This window comes from Anomaloglossus baeobatrachus, chromosome 8, assembly GCF_048569485.1.
Source record: "Anomaloglossus baeobatrachus isolate aAnoBae1 chromosome 8, aAnoBae1.hap1, whole genome shotgun sequence".
NCBI classification, from domain to species: domain Eukaryota; kingdom Metazoa; phylum Chordata; class Amphibia; order Anura; family Aromobatidae; genus Anomaloglossus; species Anomaloglossus baeobatrachus.
Genome location: NC_134360.1, coordinates 56,177,831 through 56,199,073, shown reverse-complemented (window position 1 = coordinate 56,199,073; position 21,243 = coordinate 56,177,831). Strand labels below are relative to the sequence as shown.

The following is a 21,243-nucleotide window of genomic DNA, read 5'->3' as shown; positions in this document are numbered from 1 at the left end:
CTTTAGAAGATTATTTTTGAAGTGGTTGAAAAATCCCTGTATACACTGCAGGTTCAGGTAACAGCGGGTGTCAGTCTTACCTTAAAATCAAAGGAGATTGTATCAATGGAAATCACGTGTTTTCTTGCAAAATTCTGCAAAGTCCCAGTGAGGAACGCCTGCGGGAAAAATAGTCCACTGATCCAGAAAGCGGCAGGGATCCCGTTTGCAATCCATTTCTGAATAAAATCCATTCTTTGGAGGAGATCTATGACCCAGGAGGCCAACGGCTTCAAGGATGGATAAGCCTAAAACAAGAGCAGCATGAACCAGGGCCAGTCTAGGACCGAGCCTTATACATATGTGACCTGATGTAATGCCCCGGGGGCTATAGATATATGTGACATGGTGTCCGACCCTTGGGGGGAACTATAGATAGTCACATGATGTCTGGCCCTAGGGGGTACTATGCATATTATATATGACATGGTGTCCGGCCCAGGGGGGGGCTATGGATATGATATGTGACATGGCATCCGGCCCTGAGGGGAACTATAGATAGGGGATGTGACATAATATCCAGCCCTGGGTCGGGGGATACTGGGGGGGGGGGCTATAGATTTGATATGTGACATGGTGTCCGGCCCTTGGGGGAATTATAGATAGGAGATGTGACATGATGTCCGGCCATGGGTGGACTATAAATATGATATGTGACATGATGTCTGGCCTGAGGGGGGGCTATAGATATATGTGACATGGTGTTCGGCCCTTGGGGGAACTATAGATGTCACATGATGTCCGACCCTAGGGGAGGTCTATAGATATAATATGTGACATGGTGTCCGGCCCTTGGAGGAACTATAGATAGGAGATGTCACATGATGTCCGGCCCTGGGGGGACTATAGATATGAGATATGACATGATGTCCGGCCCTGAGGGGACTATAGATATGAGATATGACATGATGTCCGGCCCTGGGTGGACTATAAATATGATATGTGACATGATGTCTGGCCTGAGGGGGGGCTATAGATATATGTGACATGGTGTTCGGCCCTTCGAGAGACTATAGATATGAGAGGTGACATGATGGTTGGCCCTGGAGGCTGTAGATAGTAGCCGGACACTCACCTTCCCTCTCCAGAGTTCTGGCACTGAGTTGTTATATAGACTGTTCGCCATGAGCTCCAGCTGTGAGGACATGACCACTTGGCCCTTCATGGCCTTCAGCAGATCTCTCAGTGTCTGGAAGAGGACACCCAGGAGCCGGTTATACCTGAGGGGAAAGGAACTAATGTCATGTCTGCATTACTCAGCTGCAGTGGACTTTGCCGCTCTGCCGGCCCTCACCGTATGACTTCTTGTACCAGCACGGTGTTCATGGACTCCTGGTACATGACCGGATACTTGGCCATGACATCCTGCACCGAGATGAGCTGAGGAATCTTCTTCAGAATGCCTTCAGCGATTTCTTCCACCATCTACAGAAACGAGCACTGATGTTAACCCTCCAGCCCGCGAGTCACTTTGTGTGCGAGGGTGATGGTGGTACTTGCCTCATCGCGGCTCCCCCCTGTACTCTGTGTCCGTGGCTGCAGGGTCACCAGAGATCCTAAAAGGGTGAAGCTTTCATTCTGCGCAAAGGTGATGTTTGCGTTTTCATGGAGTCCGAATAATTCTGTCATATCATTGAGAGGAAGAGAGCGGATGTACTGCAGGTAACCCTGAGAGAGGAGCCAAAGAGGAGGAGGAACAGGGTCACAACTCGAGCACCAACGTTTTCTGTGCACCTCCCTATGGTCCTGGCTATGCCCTACTGCATACAAAGCCTTCAGGACAATTCTACATGGAGTCCCTGAAGTACCCCTTTAAAAGGTTTTGGACAGGTCTACGTCTGGAGCATCATCTGTAGAAACAGGCAGTAAGGATCCTCACATTCAGGTCGTAGGCCGGGCTGATCTGATGATACACCCCAGACTCGGAGAACTTGTGACCTTCTTCTAGAACCGGAGGCTGATAAAAGTCCTGCAGTATGTTCAGGAGGCAGCGTCTATCCCAGTCGTCTGTAACGCGGCCGCCATAATTGATCTCGCCGGCTGTGTAACGTAGGACCTGCCGGAGAAGCACAGAACGTCACCTGCACTACTGAATCTATGGCACCGCTTACAGGCGTCATAGACTCCTGCATGGCCGCACCTTGTAGGGGACGTCTGTGTATTCCTCCAGGAACATTTTCAGCTGAGAAATGCAAATTCGGAGATCTCCGTCTGTAAATTCATAGGGGATATTGAACCCTAATGGTCCAAACTTTCGTCTTTCAAGAATGCTCCCATGGAAAAGGCAGAGAGATAGAAGCAGCGCCTTGTACTCAGGAGCCTGAGGAAAGAAACGGGTACAAAAAATGAGAAGAAACTTGTAAAAATCATCATCGGCATCATGAATATCTATTCCGTAGTTGGAACTTATATGGCAGATCTTACTAAAATCTGTGGTTCACGACTATAGACAAGGCACTACAAGAGCGCAGGACACATATGGGGGTACTCTGAGCAGGGCAGGATACCCACCTTCCTGCAGTCATTAAGCTCCACGTCGCTCAGACTCAGGTAGGTACGCAGGAGATTTGCTTTCACACCGCGGGGAGGTTCAATGGTGAGTTTAGAGCCGTTCTGCAGGATGGACACTGGGAACTGGTTACTGGGCATACTGGTGAGCCAAAGCCTAAAGTCCCGGTGAACCTAAAGGAACAAGAAGTCATGACAAGGGGGCATCACAAAATGTGGGAGAGGAGATGGGGCAGGAGTACCTACCTTGTCTGGGTCTATACTCTCGATTAATCTTTCTAATGAGGGCATCCAACTTGGGGCAAGGTGGCAATTTTGGAAAAACACCCACTTCCCCCGTTCCATGGCATTACGCATCATGGCTTCAGCCCGAGGACCCTGGAGACAGAGAAATGGAAATCTGCTGACAAGAGCTGGGACCTCCAGGAAGGTAAGATGGTAGGTACATGGCTATGAGTAGGGTACACACCTGGCCCTGACCCAGGGATATCGCAGTTAGCTTCTTGGAAAATCTCATTTCCTCGGCAAATTTGTAGAGATCTGCAGCCGGGTCGGTGCCGGGTGATAAGATGAAGATCAGCGGAGTCACCGGTGACGACTCGCGGTACACGGCTCCCAGGTCCGAAGTCTAGAATCAAGTATGAAAATGACAAATCCAGTGCCGGAAAATGTCTTCCATCACATCCATACGGGCCGCCCGCCCCCACTGACCTGGGGCTCAATGAACCTCTGGCCCAGTTGCTGGCAGACGTAGTCCTGCATGGCATTAGTCACTTTGTCACCCCGTAGACATCGAAGAATCAGCAGCTTTTGGAAGGAATCTAATTTCTGGTCCAATTCACCAGGAAGAACCTCCCTAAAAATCATCAGAGTACAGGTCACAAGTAGTGATGGGCGGACCCGGACTGTAGAAGTTCAGATCTGCGCGGTTTCAAAGATGCCCGTGTGCCATGCTGGACTCGGGCCTGGGATTCTGAGTGTTTAATCCGGATATGGCACTCAAGAAATTAAAAATAAAGAAAAAATGAAGAAAAGTATGAATAGAGCGCTTCATACTTACTGAGGATCCGGCGCAGCTGTAAACTGCTCCCGCACGGCTGTACACTGCTCCTGTGTCCTCCCTGGGCCGGTCATCATTGCTCATACATATGCACTGCTTTCCCCACCCACCGGCCATCCTGGCGTCTGTGATTGGTTGCAGTCAGACATGCCCCCAGCCTGTGTGACAGCGTCTCCCAGCAACCAATGACAGGCGCTGCCTGTGGGTCAGTATCATGATTCATGAAGCAGGGGGCCCCGGATGAGCAGAGGAGGAAACATCGTGGGCGCAGCTTATCCTGAGCTTCCTACTTCATGAATCATGAAGCAGGATGCTCAGGATGAGCAGAGGAGGACACATTATGGTGGGCGCAGTTCATCCTGAGCCAAATGCAGCATGCAGCTCAGGAAGAGCAGAGGAGGACACATTATCTTGGGCGCATATGTCTGCTCATCCTTTCCCCCCCATCTAGGAGTCTTACCCCCAGACCCACGCTTCTATTGTATATAACTCCATGCCCACGTGGACTTAGAAAAGAAGGGAATTTTGTTTACTTACCGTAAATTCCTTTTCTTCTAGCTCCAATTGGGAGACCCAGACAATTGGGTGTATAGCTTATGCCTCCGGTGGCCACACAAAGTATTACACTAAAAGTGTAAAGCCCCTCCCCTTCAGCCTATACACCCCCCGTACTGGTACGGGCTCATCAGTTTTGGTGCAAAAGCCCGAAGGAGGAAAAAATTATAAACTGGTTTAAAGTAAATTCAATCCGAAGGAATATCGGAGAACTGAAACCATTTAACATGAACAACATGTGTTATACAAAAACAGGGGCGGGTGCTGGGTCTCCCAATTGGAGCTAGAAGAAAAGGAATTTACGGTAAGTAAACAAAGAAGGGAATTTTGTTACTTACCGTAAATTCCTTTTCTTCTAGCTCCTATTGGGAGACCCAGACGATTGGGTGTATAGCTACTGCCTCCGGAGGCCACACAAAGCATTACACTAAAAAGTGTAAGGCCCCTCCCCTTCTGGCTATACACCCCCAGTGGGATCACTGGCTCACCAGTTTTAGTGCAAAAGCAAGAAGGAGGAAAGCCAATAACTGGTTTAAACAAATTCACTCCGAAGTAACATCGGAGAACTGAAAACCATTCAACATGAACAACATGTGTACCCGACAACAACCAAAAATCCCGAAGGACAACAGGGCGGGTGCTGGGTCTCCCAATAGGAGCTAGAAGAAAAGGAATTTACGGTAAGTAACAAAATTCCCTTCTTCTTCGGCGCTCCATTGGGAGACCCAGACGATTGGGACGTCCAAAAGCTGTCCCTGGGTGGGTAAAGAAATACCTCATGTTAGAGCTGCAAGACAGCCTTCCCCTACGGGGAGGCAACTGCCGCCTGCAGGACTCTTCTACCTAGGCTGGCGTCCGCCGAAGCATAGGTATGCACCTGATAATGTTTGGTGAAAGTGTGCAGACTCGACCAGGTAGCTGCCTGGCACACCTGTTGAGCCGTAGCCTGGTGCCGTAATGCCCAGGACGCACCCACGGCTCTGGTAGAATGGGCCTTCAGCCCTGATGAAACCGGAAGCCCAGTAGAACGGTAGGCTTCAAGGATTGGTTCCTTGATCCATTGAGCCAGGGTGGATGTTGCAGCCTGCGATCCCTTGCGCTGACCAGTGACAAGGACAAAGAGTGCATCCGAGCGGCGCAGGAGCGCCGTGCGGGAATGTAGATTCTGGGTGCTCTACACCAGATCCAACAATGCAAAGCCATTACATATCGATGAAATGGAGAAAAGGAAGGTAAGGAGATATCCTGATTGTGATAAAAAGGGGATACCACCTTAGGGAGAAACTCTGGGATCGGACGCAGCACTACCTTATCTTGGTGAACACCAGGAAGGGAGCTCTGGATGACCGCGCTGCTAGTTCTGACACTCTCCGAAGAGACGTGACCGCTACCAGAAAGGCCACTTTCTGTGAAAGTCGAGAAAGTGAAAACAACCCTCAGAGGCTCGAAGGGCGGCTCCTAGAGAGCAATTACTACCCTGTGCAGATCCCATGGGTCTGACGGCCTCTTGTACGGAGGGACAATGTGATAATCCCCCTGCAGGAACGTGCGTACCTGAGGAAGTCGTACTAGGCGCTTCTGAAAGAATACCGACAGCGCTGCGACTTGTCCTTTAAGGGAGCCGAGCGACAAACCTTTTCCCAATCCAGATGCAGGAAGGGGGAAAAAGGAGACAATGCAAATGGCCAGGGAGACACTCCCTAAGCAGAGCACCAAGATAAGAATAACTTCCACGTCTTGTGGGAGATTTTGGCAGACGTCGGCTTCCTAGCCCGTCTCATGGTGGCAATGACGTCTTGAGATAATCCTGAAGACGCTAGGATCTCGGACTCGATGGCCACACAGTCCGGATCAGGGCCGTAGAATTCAGTGGAAAGAACGGCCCTTGGGACAGTAAGTCTGGCCGGTCTGAGAGTGCCCACGGTTGGCCGACCGTGAGATGCCACAGATCCGGGACCACGACCTCCTCGGTCAGTCTGGGACGACGAGGATGGCGCGGCGGCAAGCGGAGCTGAGCTTGCGTAGCACTCTGGGCAACAGTGCCAGAGTAGGAAACACATAGGGTAGCTGGAACTGCGACCAATCCTGAACTAGGGCGCCTGCCGCCAGAGCTCTTTGCTCGTGAGACCGCGCCATGAAAATCGGGACCTTGTTGTTGTGCCGAGACGCCATTAGGTCGACGTCCGGCATCCTCCAGCGGCTACAGATTTCCTGACACCATACTGGGTGCAGAGGCCATTCCCCTGCGTCCATGCCCAGGCGACTGAGGAAGTCTGCTTCCCAATTTTCTACGCCCGGGATGTGAACTGCGGATATGGTGGATGCTCTGTCCCCCACCCACATCAGAATCCGCCGGATTGCCTGGTAGGCTTGGCGATGCGTGTTCCGCCTTGGTGGGCGATGTCTGCCACCGCTGTGGAATTGTCCGACTGAAGTCGGATCTGTTTTCCTTCCAGCCACTGCTGGAAGGCTTGCAGGGCAAGATGCACTGCCCAGATTTCCAGAACATTGATCTGAAGGATGGACTCCTCTGGAGAGAGTCCTTGACCGTCTGAGAAGGGAAACGTTCCTTTCTAGGGACGTCGACTCCCCAACCCATTGGCAAAGCATGTCCCATTGAAGCGGACGCAGTGAAACTGCGCGAAAGTGACTGCCTCTGCATGAGGCGTCTTAAGGGGTGTGACTTGCCTTGAAGGAGAGACTGCACCCCCGTCTGTAGTGAACGCTGCTTATCCAGCGGAAGCTTCACTATCGCTGAGGGAGTGTGAAACTCCATGCCCAGATATGTCAGCGATTGGGTCGGTGCCCGATGTAACCTTGAAAAGTTGATGATCCACCCGAAACTCTGGAGAGTCTCCAGCGCCACGTTCAGGCTGTGTCGGCATGCCTCTTGAGAGGGTGCCTTGACAAGTGGATCGTCCAGTAAGGATCACAGAGTGACCCTGAGAGTGCAGGACTGCTCCCACTGCTGCCCTGAACTTGGTGAAAACCCGTAGGGCTGTCGCCAGACCGAAGGGCAGGGCTACGCACTGAAGATGCTCGTCTTCAATAACGAAACGTAGCAAACGCTGGTGCTCTGGAGCAATCGGCACGAGGAGATAAGCATCCTGATGTCTATTGATGCTAGGAAAATCTCCTTGAGACATTGAGGCAATGACGGAGCGGAGGGTTACATCCGGAACCGCCTGGCCTTCACGTGCTTGGTGAGCAGTTTTAGGTCCAGAACGGAACGGAAAAAGCCACCCTTTTTTGGCACCCCAATAAGATTGGAGGAAAAAAACGTGTCTTGTTCCTGAAGAGGAACAGGGATTACCACTCCTTCTGCCTGCAGAAGAGCATCGGCTCGGTGGGGGGGGGGGGGATTTCTGAAGAATCGAGCCGGAGGACGAGAACAGAGCTCTATCCTGTACACGTGAGACACAATGTCTCTCACCCACCGGTCTGTGACCTGTGGCAGCTAAATGTACCCAGAAGCGGGAGATTCTGCCACCAACCGCGGATGCGGGGAGAGAGAGCTGAAATACATGAGGAGATCGCCTTGGCAGCGGTTCCTCCTGCTGCCTTCCTTGGGCGTGAATGAGCCCGGCCGGAATCTGAGCCCCTCTGAGCCTTTTGAGCCCTTTTAGACGAGTACAATTGGGACTTGCCCGAGCCTGGGAAGGCCCAACCTCGACTGTCCCCCCAGGACAGTATTACTAGGGTAAGTCGCAATGCAGACATGCAGACATTGCGAGGTTAAGGACACCACCTGCGGCACAGATGTACATGTGCTCAAGACCAGCTGCGCAAGACCAGCTGAAATAGGTTAGGGTGCCCATACGGCTGCGAATGCCGGAGCAACCGACACGCTGATAGCTTCACAGACAGATTTCAACCAGAGGTCTATCTGTCTGTCAATGGCATCTTTAAGTGAATTCCCATCTCCCCTGCAACTATGGATCTAGCCGCAAGCCTGGAGATTGGGGGATCCACCTTTGGACCCTGGGTCCAGGGCTGTACCACATCAGGGTAAAGGGATAACGTGCATCCTTAATACGTTTGGAGAAAACGTTTATCTGGTAAGCGTGGTGTTTCTGAACTGCGTCTCTGAAGTCAGCGTGGTCAGAAAAAGTACTCCATCTACGCATGAGTACTGAAAAAGGATTTCTCCTGCTGTGAAGCTGACTCCTCCACTGGGGGAGCTGAGGGAGAAATATGCAACATTCCATTGATGGACGCTATAAGATCATTCACTATGGCGTCACCATCCGGTGTATCCGGATTGAGAGCGGTGTCAGGACCAAAGCCCTGATCAGCTACGTCTGCCTCATCATACAGAGAGTCGTCCTGCTGGGACCTTGACCAGTGATGAAGCCCAGTGTCGTACCCAGCGAGCTAGCTTAGGCTGTCTGGGACTGCCGTCCGTGTCAGAGCCTTCACCCTGGAATGCCTGGGACCCCCCCGGAGTACTGAGTACGTTCCAAATGAGGGTGGCCAGGGAGCATTAATCAAGATTGCCCATGGCCTGTCTGGAGTGCAAAGTCTCCATCCCATGACAATCTCCGTCCCTGTCCCTGGACAGGGTTCACAGGTGGTTTCTTCGGCCACTTCTAGTAGAGACCCCGGCTGACCAAGTGCTACAGGGGAGCATTGCCCACAATGGGGGTCAGTGAAACCTGCCGGTGGAACAGTATGCAGGAAAAGCAGCATAGAAAGCCTGTGTTGCTTTTTTGCTGCTGTATTCTAGTCATCCATGCAATGTACAACATACAAGCATAAACCCTTCAGCACATGCAATACAAGCAGCATAGAAAGCCTGTGCCTTGGCACCCTTGCTTTTTTGCTGCTGTTGTCCAGCCATCTAGGAGAATATAGCCCAGAGTAGCGACCGTACAGTGCAATGTATAGCATACAAGCATATATACAAATGAACACTTCAGCACATGCAGTACAAGCAGCCTATAAAGCCTGTGCCTTGGCACCCATGCTTTTTTGCTGCAGTTGTCCAGCCCTCTAGGAGAATATAGCCAAGAGTAGCGACCGTACAGTGCAATGTATAGCATACAAGCATAAGTACAAATGAACACTTCAGCCATGCAATACAAGCAGCCTAGAAAACCTGTGCCTTAGCACCCTTGCGTTTTTGCTGCTGTTATCTCGCCATCTAGAAGGGCATATAGCCAAAGATAGCGACCTACAGTGCAGTGTATAGCATACAAGCATAAAATACAAATGGACACTTCGGTATTTAGTGGGGTCAGCACTTCAGGTGCTGCTTACCGCCCGCCTATAACGCGGGTGTGTGGTCGCCAGAGCCCTGTGTTGGTTGCCCAGAGCATGTCTCCGTTCCCCAGCTCGGACGGCGTGCAGGAATGGCTGCCGGCGTCCTTCTCCAGCTCGTGTGACGAGGGGCGGGCCGTGGGCGTGCCCCAGACAAGAGCGGGAAACTGGCGTCCCACTGTGTCCAGTGAAGGGGGCTGGAGAATGCAAAGCAGACTCCAGCCCTCGGCGCTGACTGTCTGTACAGCGTCCCGCCTCTCCCCTGACTGGCAGGGCTGGAGGCGGGAACGAAACGAAAACTAGGCCGCAAAGCCGGGGACTCGAGTAATAAGCGCGGCCGTCCATGTGCACGGCTAGCGCGGAAGTCCCCGGCGCACCACAAGTCCCAGCCGCGCCACAGTGTAAAAAACACCCAGCAACGGCCGGCGCGGCAGTTCCCAATACATAAAGTCACTCAGCAAAGCTGTAGTGACTAATAGCACGAGCGCTCTGCGCTGTTGCCCCCGGCGCACTAACACTCCCAGCAATGCTGGTGTGTGTGTGCGCGCTTGCCCGGGGACACAGAGTACCTTAATGTAGCAGGGCCTGTCCCTGACGATACTCAGCTCCATATCCAGCAGGTTCTCTGGGTCTGTGGATGGAGCCCGGTCTCAGTGCCTGGAGACCTGTAAGATCCCACTTCACCCAGAGCCCTGAGGGGGGATGGGGAAGGAAAACAGCATGTGGGCTCCAGCCTCCGTACCCGCAATGGGTACCTCAACCTTACAAACTGCAAGTGGGGTGAGAAGGGAGCATGCTGGGGACCCCATATGGGCCCACTTTTCTTCCATCCGACATAGTCAGCAGCTGCTGCTGACTAAACAGTGGAGCTATACGTGGATGTCTGACCTCCTTCGCACAAAGCAGAAAACTGGTGAGCCAGTGATCCCACTGGGGGTGTATAGCCAGAAGGGGAGGGGCCTTACACTTTTTAGTGTAATGCTTTGTGTGGCCTCCGGAGGCAGTAGCTATACACCCAATCGTCTGGGTCTCCCAATGGAGCGCCGAAGAAATTCCCTTCTTCTTTGTCGCTCCTTATTGGGAGACCCAGACAATTGGGACGTCCAAAAGCAGTCCCTGGGTGGGTAAATAATACCTCATAATAGAGCCGTAACGGCTCCGTCCTACAGGTGGGCAACTGCCGCCTGAAGGACTCGCCTACCTAGGCTGGCATCTGCCGAAGCATAGGTATGCACCTGATAGTGCTTCGTGAAAGTGTGCAGGCTCGACCAGGTAGCTGCCTGACACACCTGCTGAGCCGTAGCCTGGTGTCGCAAGGCCCAGGACGCTCCCACGGCCCTGGTAGAATGGGCCTTCAGTCCTGAGGGAACCGGAAGCCCCGAGGAACGGTAAGCTTCGAGAATTGGTTCCTTGATCCACCGAGCCAGGGTTGACTTGGAAGCTTGTGTCCCTTTACGCTGACCAGCGACAAGGACAAAGAGTGCATCCGAGCGGCGCAGGGGCGCCGTTCGAGAAATGTAGATCTTGGCGGACGTAGGTTTCCTAGCCTGTCTCATAGTGGCAATGACCTCTTGAGATAATCCTGAAGACGCTAGGATCCAGGACTCAATGGCCACACAGTCAGGTTGAGGGCGCAGAATTCAGATGGAAAAACGGCCCTTGAGACAGCAAATCTGGTCGGTCTGGCAGTGCCCACGGTTGGCCGACCGTGAGATGCCACAGATCCGGGTACCACGACCTCCTCGGCCAGTCTGGAGCGACGAGGATGACGCGGCGGCAGTCGGCCCTGATCTTGCGTAACACTCTGGGCAACAGTGCCAGAGGAGGAAACACATAAGGAAGCCGAAACTGCGACCAATCCTGAACTAAGGCGTCTGCCGCCAGAGCTCTGTGATCTTGAGATCGAGCCATGAATGTTGGGACCTTGTTGTTGTGCCGTGACGCCATTAGGTCGACGTCCGGCATCCCCCAGCGGCAACAGATCTCCTGAAACACGTCCGGGTGAAGGGACCATTCCCCTGCGTCCATGCCCTGGCGACTGAGAAAGTCTGCTTCCCAGTTTTCTACGCCCGGGATGTGAACTGCGGATATGGTGGATGCTGTGGCTTCCACCCACAGCAGAATCCGCCGGACTTCCTGGAAGGCTTGCCGACTGCGTGTCCCACCTTGGTGGTTGATGTAAGCCACCGCTGTGGAGTTGTCCGACTGAATTCGGATCTGCTTGCCTTCCAGCCACTGCTGGAACGCTTTTAGGGCAAGATACACTGCCCTGATCTCCAGAACATTGATCTGAAGTGAGGACTCTTGCTGAGTCCACGTACCCTGAGCCCTGTGGTGGAGAAAAACTGCTCCCCACCCTGACAGACTCGCGTCCGTCGTGACCACCGCCCAGGATGGGGGTAGGAAGGATTTCCCCTTCGATAATGAAGTGGGAAGAAGCCACCACCGAAGGGAAGCTTTGGTTGCCTGAGAGAGGGAAACGTTCCTGTCTAGGGACGTCGGCATCCTGTCCCACTTGCGTAGGATGTCCCATTGAAGTGGACGCAGGTGAAACTGCGCGAAAGGGACTGCTTCCATTGCTGCCACCATCTTCCCCAGGAAGTGCATGAGGCGCCTCAAGGGGTGTGACCGACCTTGAAGGAGAGATTGCACCCCTGTCTGTAGTGAACGCTGTTTGTCCAGCGGAAGCTTCACTATTGCTGGAAGAGTATGAAACTCCATGCCAAGATATGTCAGCGATTGGACCGGTGTCAGATTTGACTTTGGAAAATTGATGATCCACCCGAAACTCTGGAGAATCTCCAGAGTAACGTTGAGGCTGTGTTGGCATGCCTCTTGAGAGGGTGCCTTGACCAGCAGATCGTCTAAGTAAGGTATCACTGAGTGACCCTGAGAGTGGAGGACCGCAACTACTGTAGCCATGACCTTGGTGAAAACCCTTGGGGCTGTCGCCAGGCCGAACGGCAGTGCCGCGAACTGAAGGTGTTCGTCTCCTATGGCGAAGCGCAAGAAGCGCTGATGCTCTGGAGCAATTGGTACGTGGAGATAAGCATCCTTGATATCGATTGATGCTAGGAAATCTCCTTGGGACATTGAGGCGATGACGGAGCGGAGGGATTCCATCCGGAACCGCCTGGTCCTTACGTGTTTGTTGAGCAGTTTTAGGTCCAAAACAGGACGGAAGGACCCGTCCTTCTTTGGAACCACAAACAGGTTGGAGTAGAAACCGTGGCCCTGTTGCTGAAGAGTAACCGGGACCACCACTCCTTCTGCCTTCAGAATGCCCACCGCCTGCAGAAGAGCCTCGGCTCGCTCGGGAGGCGGAGATGTTCTGAAGAATCGAGTCGGAGGACGAGAGCTGAACTCTATCCTGTAACCGTGAGACAAAATGTCTCTCACCCAACGGTCTTTTACTTGTGGCAGCCAGGTGTCGCAAAAGTGGGAGAATTGGGACCTGCCCGCACCCCGAAAGGACCGAAACCTCGACTGTCCCCTCCTCTGTTGGGGTGTTTTTGGTTTGGCCTGGGCTAAGGATGTTTCCTTTCCCTTGGATTGTTTGATGATTTCATCCAATCTCTCACCAAACAAACGGTCGCCAGAAAATGGCAATCCAGTTAAGCACTTTTTGGAAGCCGAATCTGCCTTCCATTCCCGCAGCCACAAGGCCCTGCGTATTGCCACGGAATTGTCGGCTGCAACCGCCGTACGGCTCGCAGAGTCCAGGACAGCATTAATAGCGTAGGACGCAAATGCCGACGTTTGAGAGGTTATAGACGCCACCTGCGGCGCAGACGTACGTGTGAGTGCGTCGATTTGCGCCTGACCAGCTGAGATAGCTTGGAGTGCCCATACGGCTGCGAATGCTGGAGCAAAAGACGCGCCGATAGCTTCATAGATGGATTTCAACCAGAGCTCCATCTGTCTGTCAGTGGCATCCTTGAGTGAAGCTCCATCTTCCACTGCAACTATGGATCTAGCCGCAAGTCTGGAGATTGGAGGATCCACCTTGGGACACTGAGTCCAGCCCTTGACCACGTCAGGGGGGAAAGGGTAACGTGTATCCTTAAGGCGCTTGGAAAAACGCTTATCTGGACAAGCTCGGTTTTTCTGGACTGCCTCTCTGAAGTCAGAGTGGTCCAGAAACATACTCTTTGTACGCTTGGGAAACCTGAAACGGAATTTCTCCTGCTGAGAAGCTGACTCCTCCACTGGAGGAGCTGAGGGAGAAATATCCAACATTCCATTGATGGACGCAATAAGATCATTCACTATGGCGTCCCCATCAGGAGTATCAAGGTTGAGAGCGGCTTCAGGATCAGAATCCTGATCAGCTACCTCCGCTTCATCATACAGAGAGTCCTCTCGCTGAGACCCTGAACATTGTGATGATGTCGAGGGGATATCATAGCGAGCTCGCTTAATCGGTCTGGGGCTGCGGTCCGTGTCAGAGACCTCACCCTGGGATCCATGAGACACCCCGGGAGGACATTGCTGTTCCAACTGAGGGGGACCAGGGGGCAATGATTCCACAGTGCCCCTGGCTTGAGATGCCGGCCTGGACTGCAAGGCTTCTAATATCTTAGCCATAGTCTCAGAAAGTCTTTCAGTAAAAACTGCAAACTCCGTCCCTGTCACCTGGACAGTGTTAACAGGTGGTTCTCCCTGGGCCGCCCTTAGCAGAGGCTCCGGCTGAGTAAGTGCCACAGGGGCCGAGCATTGCACACAATGAGGGTCAGTGGAACCTGCCGGCAGTATAGCCGTACATGCTGCACAGGCAGCATAGTAAGTATGTGCTTTGGCACCCTTGCTATTTGTGGACGACATGCTGTTGTCTCCTCTGAGCAATACAGGAGGGTATATAGACAAAAATCAACAGTGCACCATACAGTGTAAAGTATAGTCTATAATCATGTAATCTATAAGTACACTTCTGCACTAGTGGGGCCAGCACCACAGGTGCTGCTTACCGCCTGCGCAAAGCGGTTGTGTGGGCACCAGAAATCCTGCCTGGGTCTCCCTGAGCTTGTCTCTCCTCTCCAGCGTTAGCAGAGCTGAGAGGAATGGCTGCCGGCGTCCTGAGGAGAGGAGGGAGCCGTGGGCGTGACCCAGAAAAGTGCGGGAACTGGTGCCCCACTGTGCAGAGTGAGGGGGTGGAGTATGCAAAGCCTGCTCCAGCCCTCAGTGCTGCCGTCCTGTACAGCGTCCCGCCCTTCCCCTGACTGGCAGGGCTGGGGGCGGGAAGAAAACGAGACTAGGCCGCAAAAGCCGGGGACTCGAGTTATAAGCGCGGCCGCCGTATAAGCGCGGTCGGCGCGGAAGTCCCCGGCGCACTAACAGTCCCAGCCGCGCCGTAGTGATAACCATGGCAGCGGCGGTCAGCGCGGCAGTCCCCCTACACGAACACACTCAGCGACGCTGAAGTGTGTAATGGCACAAACGCAGTCAGCGCCGCTGTCCCCGGTGCACTAGCACATCCAGCAATGCTGGAGTGTTGCTGTGCGCGGTCCCCACGGGGACACAGAGTACCTCAAAGTAGCAGGGCCATGTCCCTGAACGATACTCGGCTCCTATCCAGCATGGTCCTCAGGAGCTGTGGATGGAGCACGGTCTCCTGTGCCTGGAGACCGAAAGGATCCCACTTCACCCAGAGCCCTAATTGAGGGATGGGGAAGGAAAGCAGCATGTGGGCTCCAGCCTCCGTACCCGCAATGGATACCTCAACCTTAACAACACCGCCGACAAGAGTGGGGTGAGAAGGGAGCATGCTGGGGGCCCTGTTATGGGCCCTCTTTTCTTCCATCCGACATCGTCAGCAGCTGCTGCTGACTAAGCTGTGGAGCTATGCGTGCATGTCTGACCTCCTTCGCACAAAGCATAAAAACTGATGAGCCCGTACCAGTACGGGGGGTGTATAGGCTGAAGGGGAGGGGCTTTACACTTTTAGTGTAATACTTTGTGTGGCCTCCGGAGGCATAAGCTATACACCCAATTGTCTGGGTCTCCCAATAAGGAGCGACAAAGAAAGAATATTTATTCTAAACTGGGCTGCATTTTGAACACGCTCTCCCATCACGTGACAAATTACGTCCCACCTGGAAGGAGCCCGTACATTCTAGCATCTACCTTTATTTTTAGTGCACGATTTAGACACACGCAGCTCTGGAAGTGAATGCGCGACCTGGAAGCAGCGGCCCGCCATGACACGGAGCTTCGGTAAGTACACTGCTTGTGCTCCTATCCCTTCCACCAACATTTTTAATCGCCGGATTCTGGCTCCCATAGACTTATATGGGTACCGAATTCTCGACCAGAACAGGATTTTTTTAAAAAAAAAATTAGCAGGGACCTGCCGGTCCAGGTTTTCTGCGAGCCCGCCCTTCTCTAGTCACAAGGACTGGCCAGGCCCGGTCATTTTACCACTATGGACGTCACATAAAGCATGGCGATCGTGCTCACCGCTGCGGCTCGGCGCTGTCACAGATCCGTCTGTATTCCTCATGGTGCTGAAGGATCTGCTCTTTGATGCTACTGAAGTTGCTGAGCATATTCAAGGCCTGGATGTCCCGCCACGCTCGCTCGGCCAGCCATTCCGCACAGGGGTTGTCAGCCAGTGTGGGTGCTGTGCCGCCAGACAGTAAGAAGCGCCATTCATCCTGTATACATTATATAATAATGAACAAAAAGTATCAGAATGTCAGTAATTACATGGTGAGGACTTCTCTATAGCCTCTGAGGACACGCTAAGATAATAGTGAGGACCACAAACGTGACCACTGATGTGTTACTGTCCCCAAAGAGGTGGCGCATGTTCAGCTGGGCTACAAATGCCGAAAATTCTCTAACAAGCACTGATATGACTGAGGCTTTAAGGTGCAGCCGAGGCAACTTATCACATTCATGATTTATAGTGGCTATCTTCACTCTTCGGACCTAGGATTGGCTGCCCATGTTGTTGCTCTACGCCTAGTTCCCTTCCTCTGCAGCACCCTGACATTGAGTATCGCGCCCTCACCATATTGATGAGCCCTTCGTTCATGAGGATCCGCACGCACACCAGGAAGGAGAACATCAGTTTATGCTTTTCGAAGAGACTTCGGCAGACGTTGCTGTAGAGGCTGAAGGTGAAGAACGTGTTGATGTTGTCGATTCTTTTCTCCACCGTTTCTGAAGGAGAACATGACAATTATGGGTCAGAGTCATGGGAGCCACTGATAAATATACAGAACATGCAAAGAGATAAGCTACGAGGTGACCTGGTGAGGCCGAGAAGTCACAAAACACCAAAGGGTGCCATGGCCGCAAGGGTATAGGGGACTTTCCACCACTGAATGTGGGCACAGCAGATCTGAGCTTGGCCAGTGAATGCAGCCATGTTGGCAAGAGAGTTCAGATATTAATGAGGGTGGATTACCTGATCTTTCAGAATTGGCAATAGCCGCAGAGAATATATTCAGGAACCACTCCAGCGAGTACTGATACATGGGGTCCACATTGGAGAGGTCCGAAACACAGAAGAACAGGATCTGCGTCCTCACAGCCACGGGCACATACTGCCGCCGCGTGATATCAATGTCTCTTTCGGTCTGCTCCGCCACCACAACTTTCGCCTAGGTGAAAGGGAGAAATTCACAGAATAAATCATCAACTGATGGCTGGTGATAAGACAGATCCCCCCGATCTGCTGATGCTCACCTTGATCTCTCCAGCTTTCACTTTTGAGGCCTCCAGCACTTTGATCAGATCCACATCATCCACCGGGTTTCCCTGCGAGGAGCTGAGACGCATCAGGATCTGGTCCTCAATTTCCTTTAGCTCCTGACGCATTTTAGCATTAGACAGAATTAACTGATTCTTGGCTTCTTCCAAATCTGGACGTTCTTCAGCCACAACTTGTCCGAGAAGTTGGTCCTCCAGGCCGCTAGAAGGAGATGCCCAGGGATGGAGTCAGGAGAGCGGAAACTCAATCAGTGATCAAACCTCATCAGAATTCTCTCCTTATGTCAGGCTGATCTATGAGAGCCTACCACTCCTGGGCATATTTCACTGGTGACACTTTTTCCACCCCTCAGTTTGGATATTTTAGTAAACACCCTTTACCTGGGTGAAAGAGTGAAGTTGATGAGCGTGACTTTGGTGCAGATTTCTGGTGGATAATGGGGGTTCGGCAGTTTGGTTGTGATGTACATCCTGAAATCATCATGATATGGGATGACGGCATCGCCCAGACGTAGGACGGTGCTCCCCTGCTGCTTGTACGTCTGTGATGTGCAGGATGGATCAGAAGATAAACGGGCGAGAGAGACACAAATCAGACACATTATATATGATGGTAATGGGATGACAATGGAGGAACGAGCCTAAAGGCCGCTTTACACGCAGCGACATCGCTAACGAGACGTTGTTGGGGGTCACGGAATTCGTGACGCACATCCGGCCTCGTTAGCGACATCGTTGCGTGTGAAACATACGAGCAATCGCTAATGATCAAAAATACTCACCTTATCGTTGATAGTTGACACGTTGTTCTATTCCTGATTATCGTTGCTGCTTTTGAACGCAGGTTGTTGGTCGTTCCTGACGCAGCACACATCGCTACGTGTGACACCCCAGGAACGACGAACAACAGCTTACCTGCGGAAGCCGGCAACGAGGTGGGCGTGTCTTTCCTTCGGCTGCTCTCCGCCCCCCCGCTTCTATTGGCCGCCGGCCGTGTGACGTCGCTGTTACGTCGCACGAACTGCCCCCTTAGAAAGGAGGCAGATCGCCGGCCACAGCGACGTCGCAGGACAGGTAAGTATGTGTGACGGGGCCTAACGATATTGTGCGCCACGGGCAGCGATTTGCCCGTGACGCACAAACGACGGGGGCGGGTACGCTCACTAGCAATCTCGCTAGTGAGATCGCAGCGTGTAAAGTGGCCTTTAGTAGGAACGCTTGTCCCAATTATCGTCCCATCTAATCAGTTTTTTTGAGCATCATTATCAGCAGCACATCATTCGTTGTAACTGATATCTGCTGCGCCGGACAATGATACTCTCTGTGCACAAATCATTCATTGGCCTGTATACATAGGCCATTAAACCACGGCGTCTGGGTTGTATGTAGCCAACCGGTGGTCATGTGATAGCCACAGTCAGCAAGTCAAAGGATACATGCCTACGATCAGGACCTGCTGCGTCCTAGATGCGGCGGGACTTGACTTGCGGTGCCGCGAGTCTCCTCCATAGGAGACCGCAGCTGCTTGTGCCCACGATAAGGGTTCGAAGTGCTGCAGTATCTCGCTGTGTTCTCCCTGGCGTGGACGGCAGAGGTTTTGGCACAGTTTGAGCCAGTCTTGTGCCGCCTTTTCTGGATGAATCTCCCTGCAATTCACCTGTTTGAGCAGCACGGGCTCCAGCGCAGGATCCAGCTCTTCTCCTACATTCTCCAGCAGGAACGGCTTCCCAAAGCGGATGGCGTTTTCTAAGCTGCGTAGAAAGTCGCGGTCGCTGAGCTTCACCACGTCCAAGCCATTGTCTTTCTCCTGTGGAGTCGTAAAAGTGTGATGAAGTGCATGAATCCATACCACGTGCTGCGGACTATGATCACTGGCTGATTTCCACGTTTGCCACTGTGTACACGGGACAACTCACCAAGTTCTTGATCCACCTGTTGGCCTGACCTTGGGGGTCGATGAAATGGGACCAGCGCTGTGAATACTGAGTTATCACTCCGTTCTCCACAGACAACGTGTCGTTCGGGAGTCCTGCAATCTGAAATGAGCAATGGTGGAGGGAATTTATGAGAAAATGAGAAATCCTGATAGCTCTGGAGCTGAATTAGAAGAGTCAGGAATCATCTGGACAAACTTTTTCAGGAAAACAGCAACATCAGCATCTCACCTGCCAGGAGCGGATTTTCACAGGGTCCCCCAGGGTACTGATGAGCGATGGCTCCTGTGTACATGGCACCTCCAGATCCCTTAGCCTCCTAGTCCACTGCTCAAACAGAGAAGTCCGGTATTGTCCCTGGGGAGATGGAGGACATATAATCAATGAAGTGCACAGTATTAAAGACAACAGCGAGATTATACCATATCCTCACCGTGAATGGTCCTAGATACGCCAGGAAGCCGGCACAAAGCAGCAGGTCCCCAGTGACATTCACCAGCAATTCCTCCAGATTTAATACCGTATCTTGCCAACGCTGCCGCTCATCAGCCAAGCCAGTGATCAACTGTATGAAAAGAAACCGTCAGCTGGATGAGAGATGGGATCAACTATGAAAAGGAACCATCAGATAAATAAGAGATGGGATCAACTAAGAGAAAAGAACCATCAGAAGAATGAGAAATGGGGATCAACTATGACAAAGGAAACTGTCAGATGTATGAGAGAAAGGATCAACTATGAGAAGGGAAACCGTCAGATGGATGAGAGAAAAGATCAACTACAAGAGAGGAACCATTGGATGACTAAGAGATGGGATCAACTATGAGAAGGCAAACCATCAGATGGATGAGAGACGGGATCAACTATGACAAGGGAAACAGTCAGATGGATAAAAGATGGGGATCAACTGCGAGAAGGGAAACAGTCAGACAGATGAGAGATGGGGATCAATTGTGAGAAGGGAAACCGTAAGATTGATGAGAGATGGGATCAACTGCGAGAAGGGAAACAGTCAGATGGACAAGAGATGGGATCCACTATGAGAACGGGAAAGAGTTAGATGGATGAGAGATGGGATCAACTATAAGAAAGGAAACCGTCAGATGGAATCAACTAAGGGGTACTTTGCACGATGCGACATCGCTAGCCGATTGTAGTGATGCCGAGTGCGATAGTCCCCGCCCCCGTCGCAGCTGCGATATCTTGTGATAGCTGCCGTAGCGCGAACATTATCTCTACGGCAGCTTCACACGCAATCACCTGCCCTGCGGCGTCGCTCTGGCCGGCGACCCGCCTCCTTCCTAAGGGGGCGGGTCGTGTGGCGTCACACGGCAGGCAGCCAATAGAAGCGGAGGGGCGGAGATGAGCGGGACGTAAACAGTACGCTCACCTCCTTCCTTCCTCATTGCAGGCGGGACGCAGGTAAGGAGATGTTCCTCGCTCCTGCGGCTTCATACACAGCGATGTGTGCTGCTGCAGGAACGAGGAACAACATCGTATCTCCTATTGGTGCGACATTATGGAAATGTCCGACACTACACAGATCACCGATTTACGACGCTTTTGCGATCGTTTATCGGTGCTTCTATGCTTTACACGTCGTTACCGGCGCCGGATGTGCGTCACTTTCGATTTGACCCTGATGAGATCGCAGTAGCGATGTCGCAACGTGCAAAGTACCCCTAAGAGAAAGGAACCATCAGATAGATCAAAGACGGGATCAACTAAGAGAAGGGAAACCATCAGATGGATGAGAGAAAGGATCAACTATGGGAAAGGAACCATTGGATGACTAAGAGATGGGATCAACTATGAGAAGTGAAACCATCACATGGATGAGAGACGGGATCAACTACAAGAAGGGAAACAGTCACGTGGATGAAGGATGGCACATATACCCATGATCTATGCAGATGTATGTGGCAGAGTGCACTGGTGTCATCTACCTTATCGGCGCGGATCAGCTTCTGTTCACATTGGTCACATTTCTGTTCCAGCTCTTCCTTCTTGGACACACAGTCTCGGTACTTTGCCTGTAAAGTTGCAATCCCCTCCTCCACCTCGTTCAGTCGAGCTTTAGCTTCGTCCAGGATTTTCTGGGTCTCGGCTAAATCTTCCTGTGCTTCTTTTAGCGCTTGCTGTAGAAAACAGTCATATATGTGGTAATGCCTC

The 21,243-nt window shown here is 52.3% G+C and overlaps 1 protein-coding gene across 1 annotated transcript in view; it reads right to left on the bottom strand.

The window, feature by feature from the left end:
• Nucleotides 1–21,243, bottom strand: part of DNAH1 (dynein axonemal heavy chain 1) — a 105,538-nt gene that overhangs the window by 20,015 nt on the left and 64,280 nt on the right. Inside the window, exons 58-77 of the mRNA XM_075321632.1 lie at nucleotides 21,018–21,209; nucleotides 19,505–19,636; nucleotides 19,303–19,428; nucleotides 19,054–19,173; nucleotides 18,795–18,944; nucleotides 17,519–17,679; nucleotides 17,114–17,339; nucleotides 16,833–17,028; nucleotides 16,434–16,585; nucleotides 15,878–16,074; nucleotides 3,259–3,403; nucleotides 3,017–3,175; nucleotides 2,794–2,925; nucleotides 2,551–2,721; nucleotides 2,180–2,359; nucleotides 1,919–2,095; nucleotides 1,540–1,707; nucleotides 1,334–1,464; nucleotides 1,115–1,259; nucleotides 81–287 (exon numbers count right to left, since the gene is read on the bottom strand). Of these exons, the coding sequence (XP_075177747.1) occupies nucleotides 81–287; nucleotides 1,115–1,259; nucleotides 1,334–1,464; nucleotides 1,540–1,707; nucleotides 1,919–2,095; nucleotides 2,180–2,359; nucleotides 2,551–2,721; nucleotides 2,794–2,925; nucleotides 3,017–3,175; nucleotides 3,259–3,403; nucleotides 15,878–16,074; nucleotides 16,434–16,585; nucleotides 16,833–17,028; nucleotides 17,114–17,339; nucleotides 17,519–17,679; nucleotides 18,795–18,944; nucleotides 19,054–19,173; nucleotides 19,303–19,428; nucleotides 19,505–19,636; nucleotides 21,018–21,209 (3,267 nt within the window). The remainder of the gene's footprint in view (nucleotides 1–80; nucleotides 288–1,114; nucleotides 1,260–1,333; nucleotides 1,465–1,539; nucleotides 1,708–1,918; nucleotides 2,096–2,179; nucleotides 2,360–2,550; nucleotides 2,722–2,793; nucleotides 2,926–3,016; nucleotides 3,176–3,258; nucleotides 3,404–15,877; nucleotides 16,075–16,433; nucleotides 16,586–16,832; nucleotides 17,029–17,113; nucleotides 17,340–17,518; nucleotides 17,680–18,794; nucleotides 18,945–19,053; nucleotides 19,174–19,302; nucleotides 19,429–19,504; nucleotides 19,637–21,017; nucleotides 21,210–21,243) is intronic.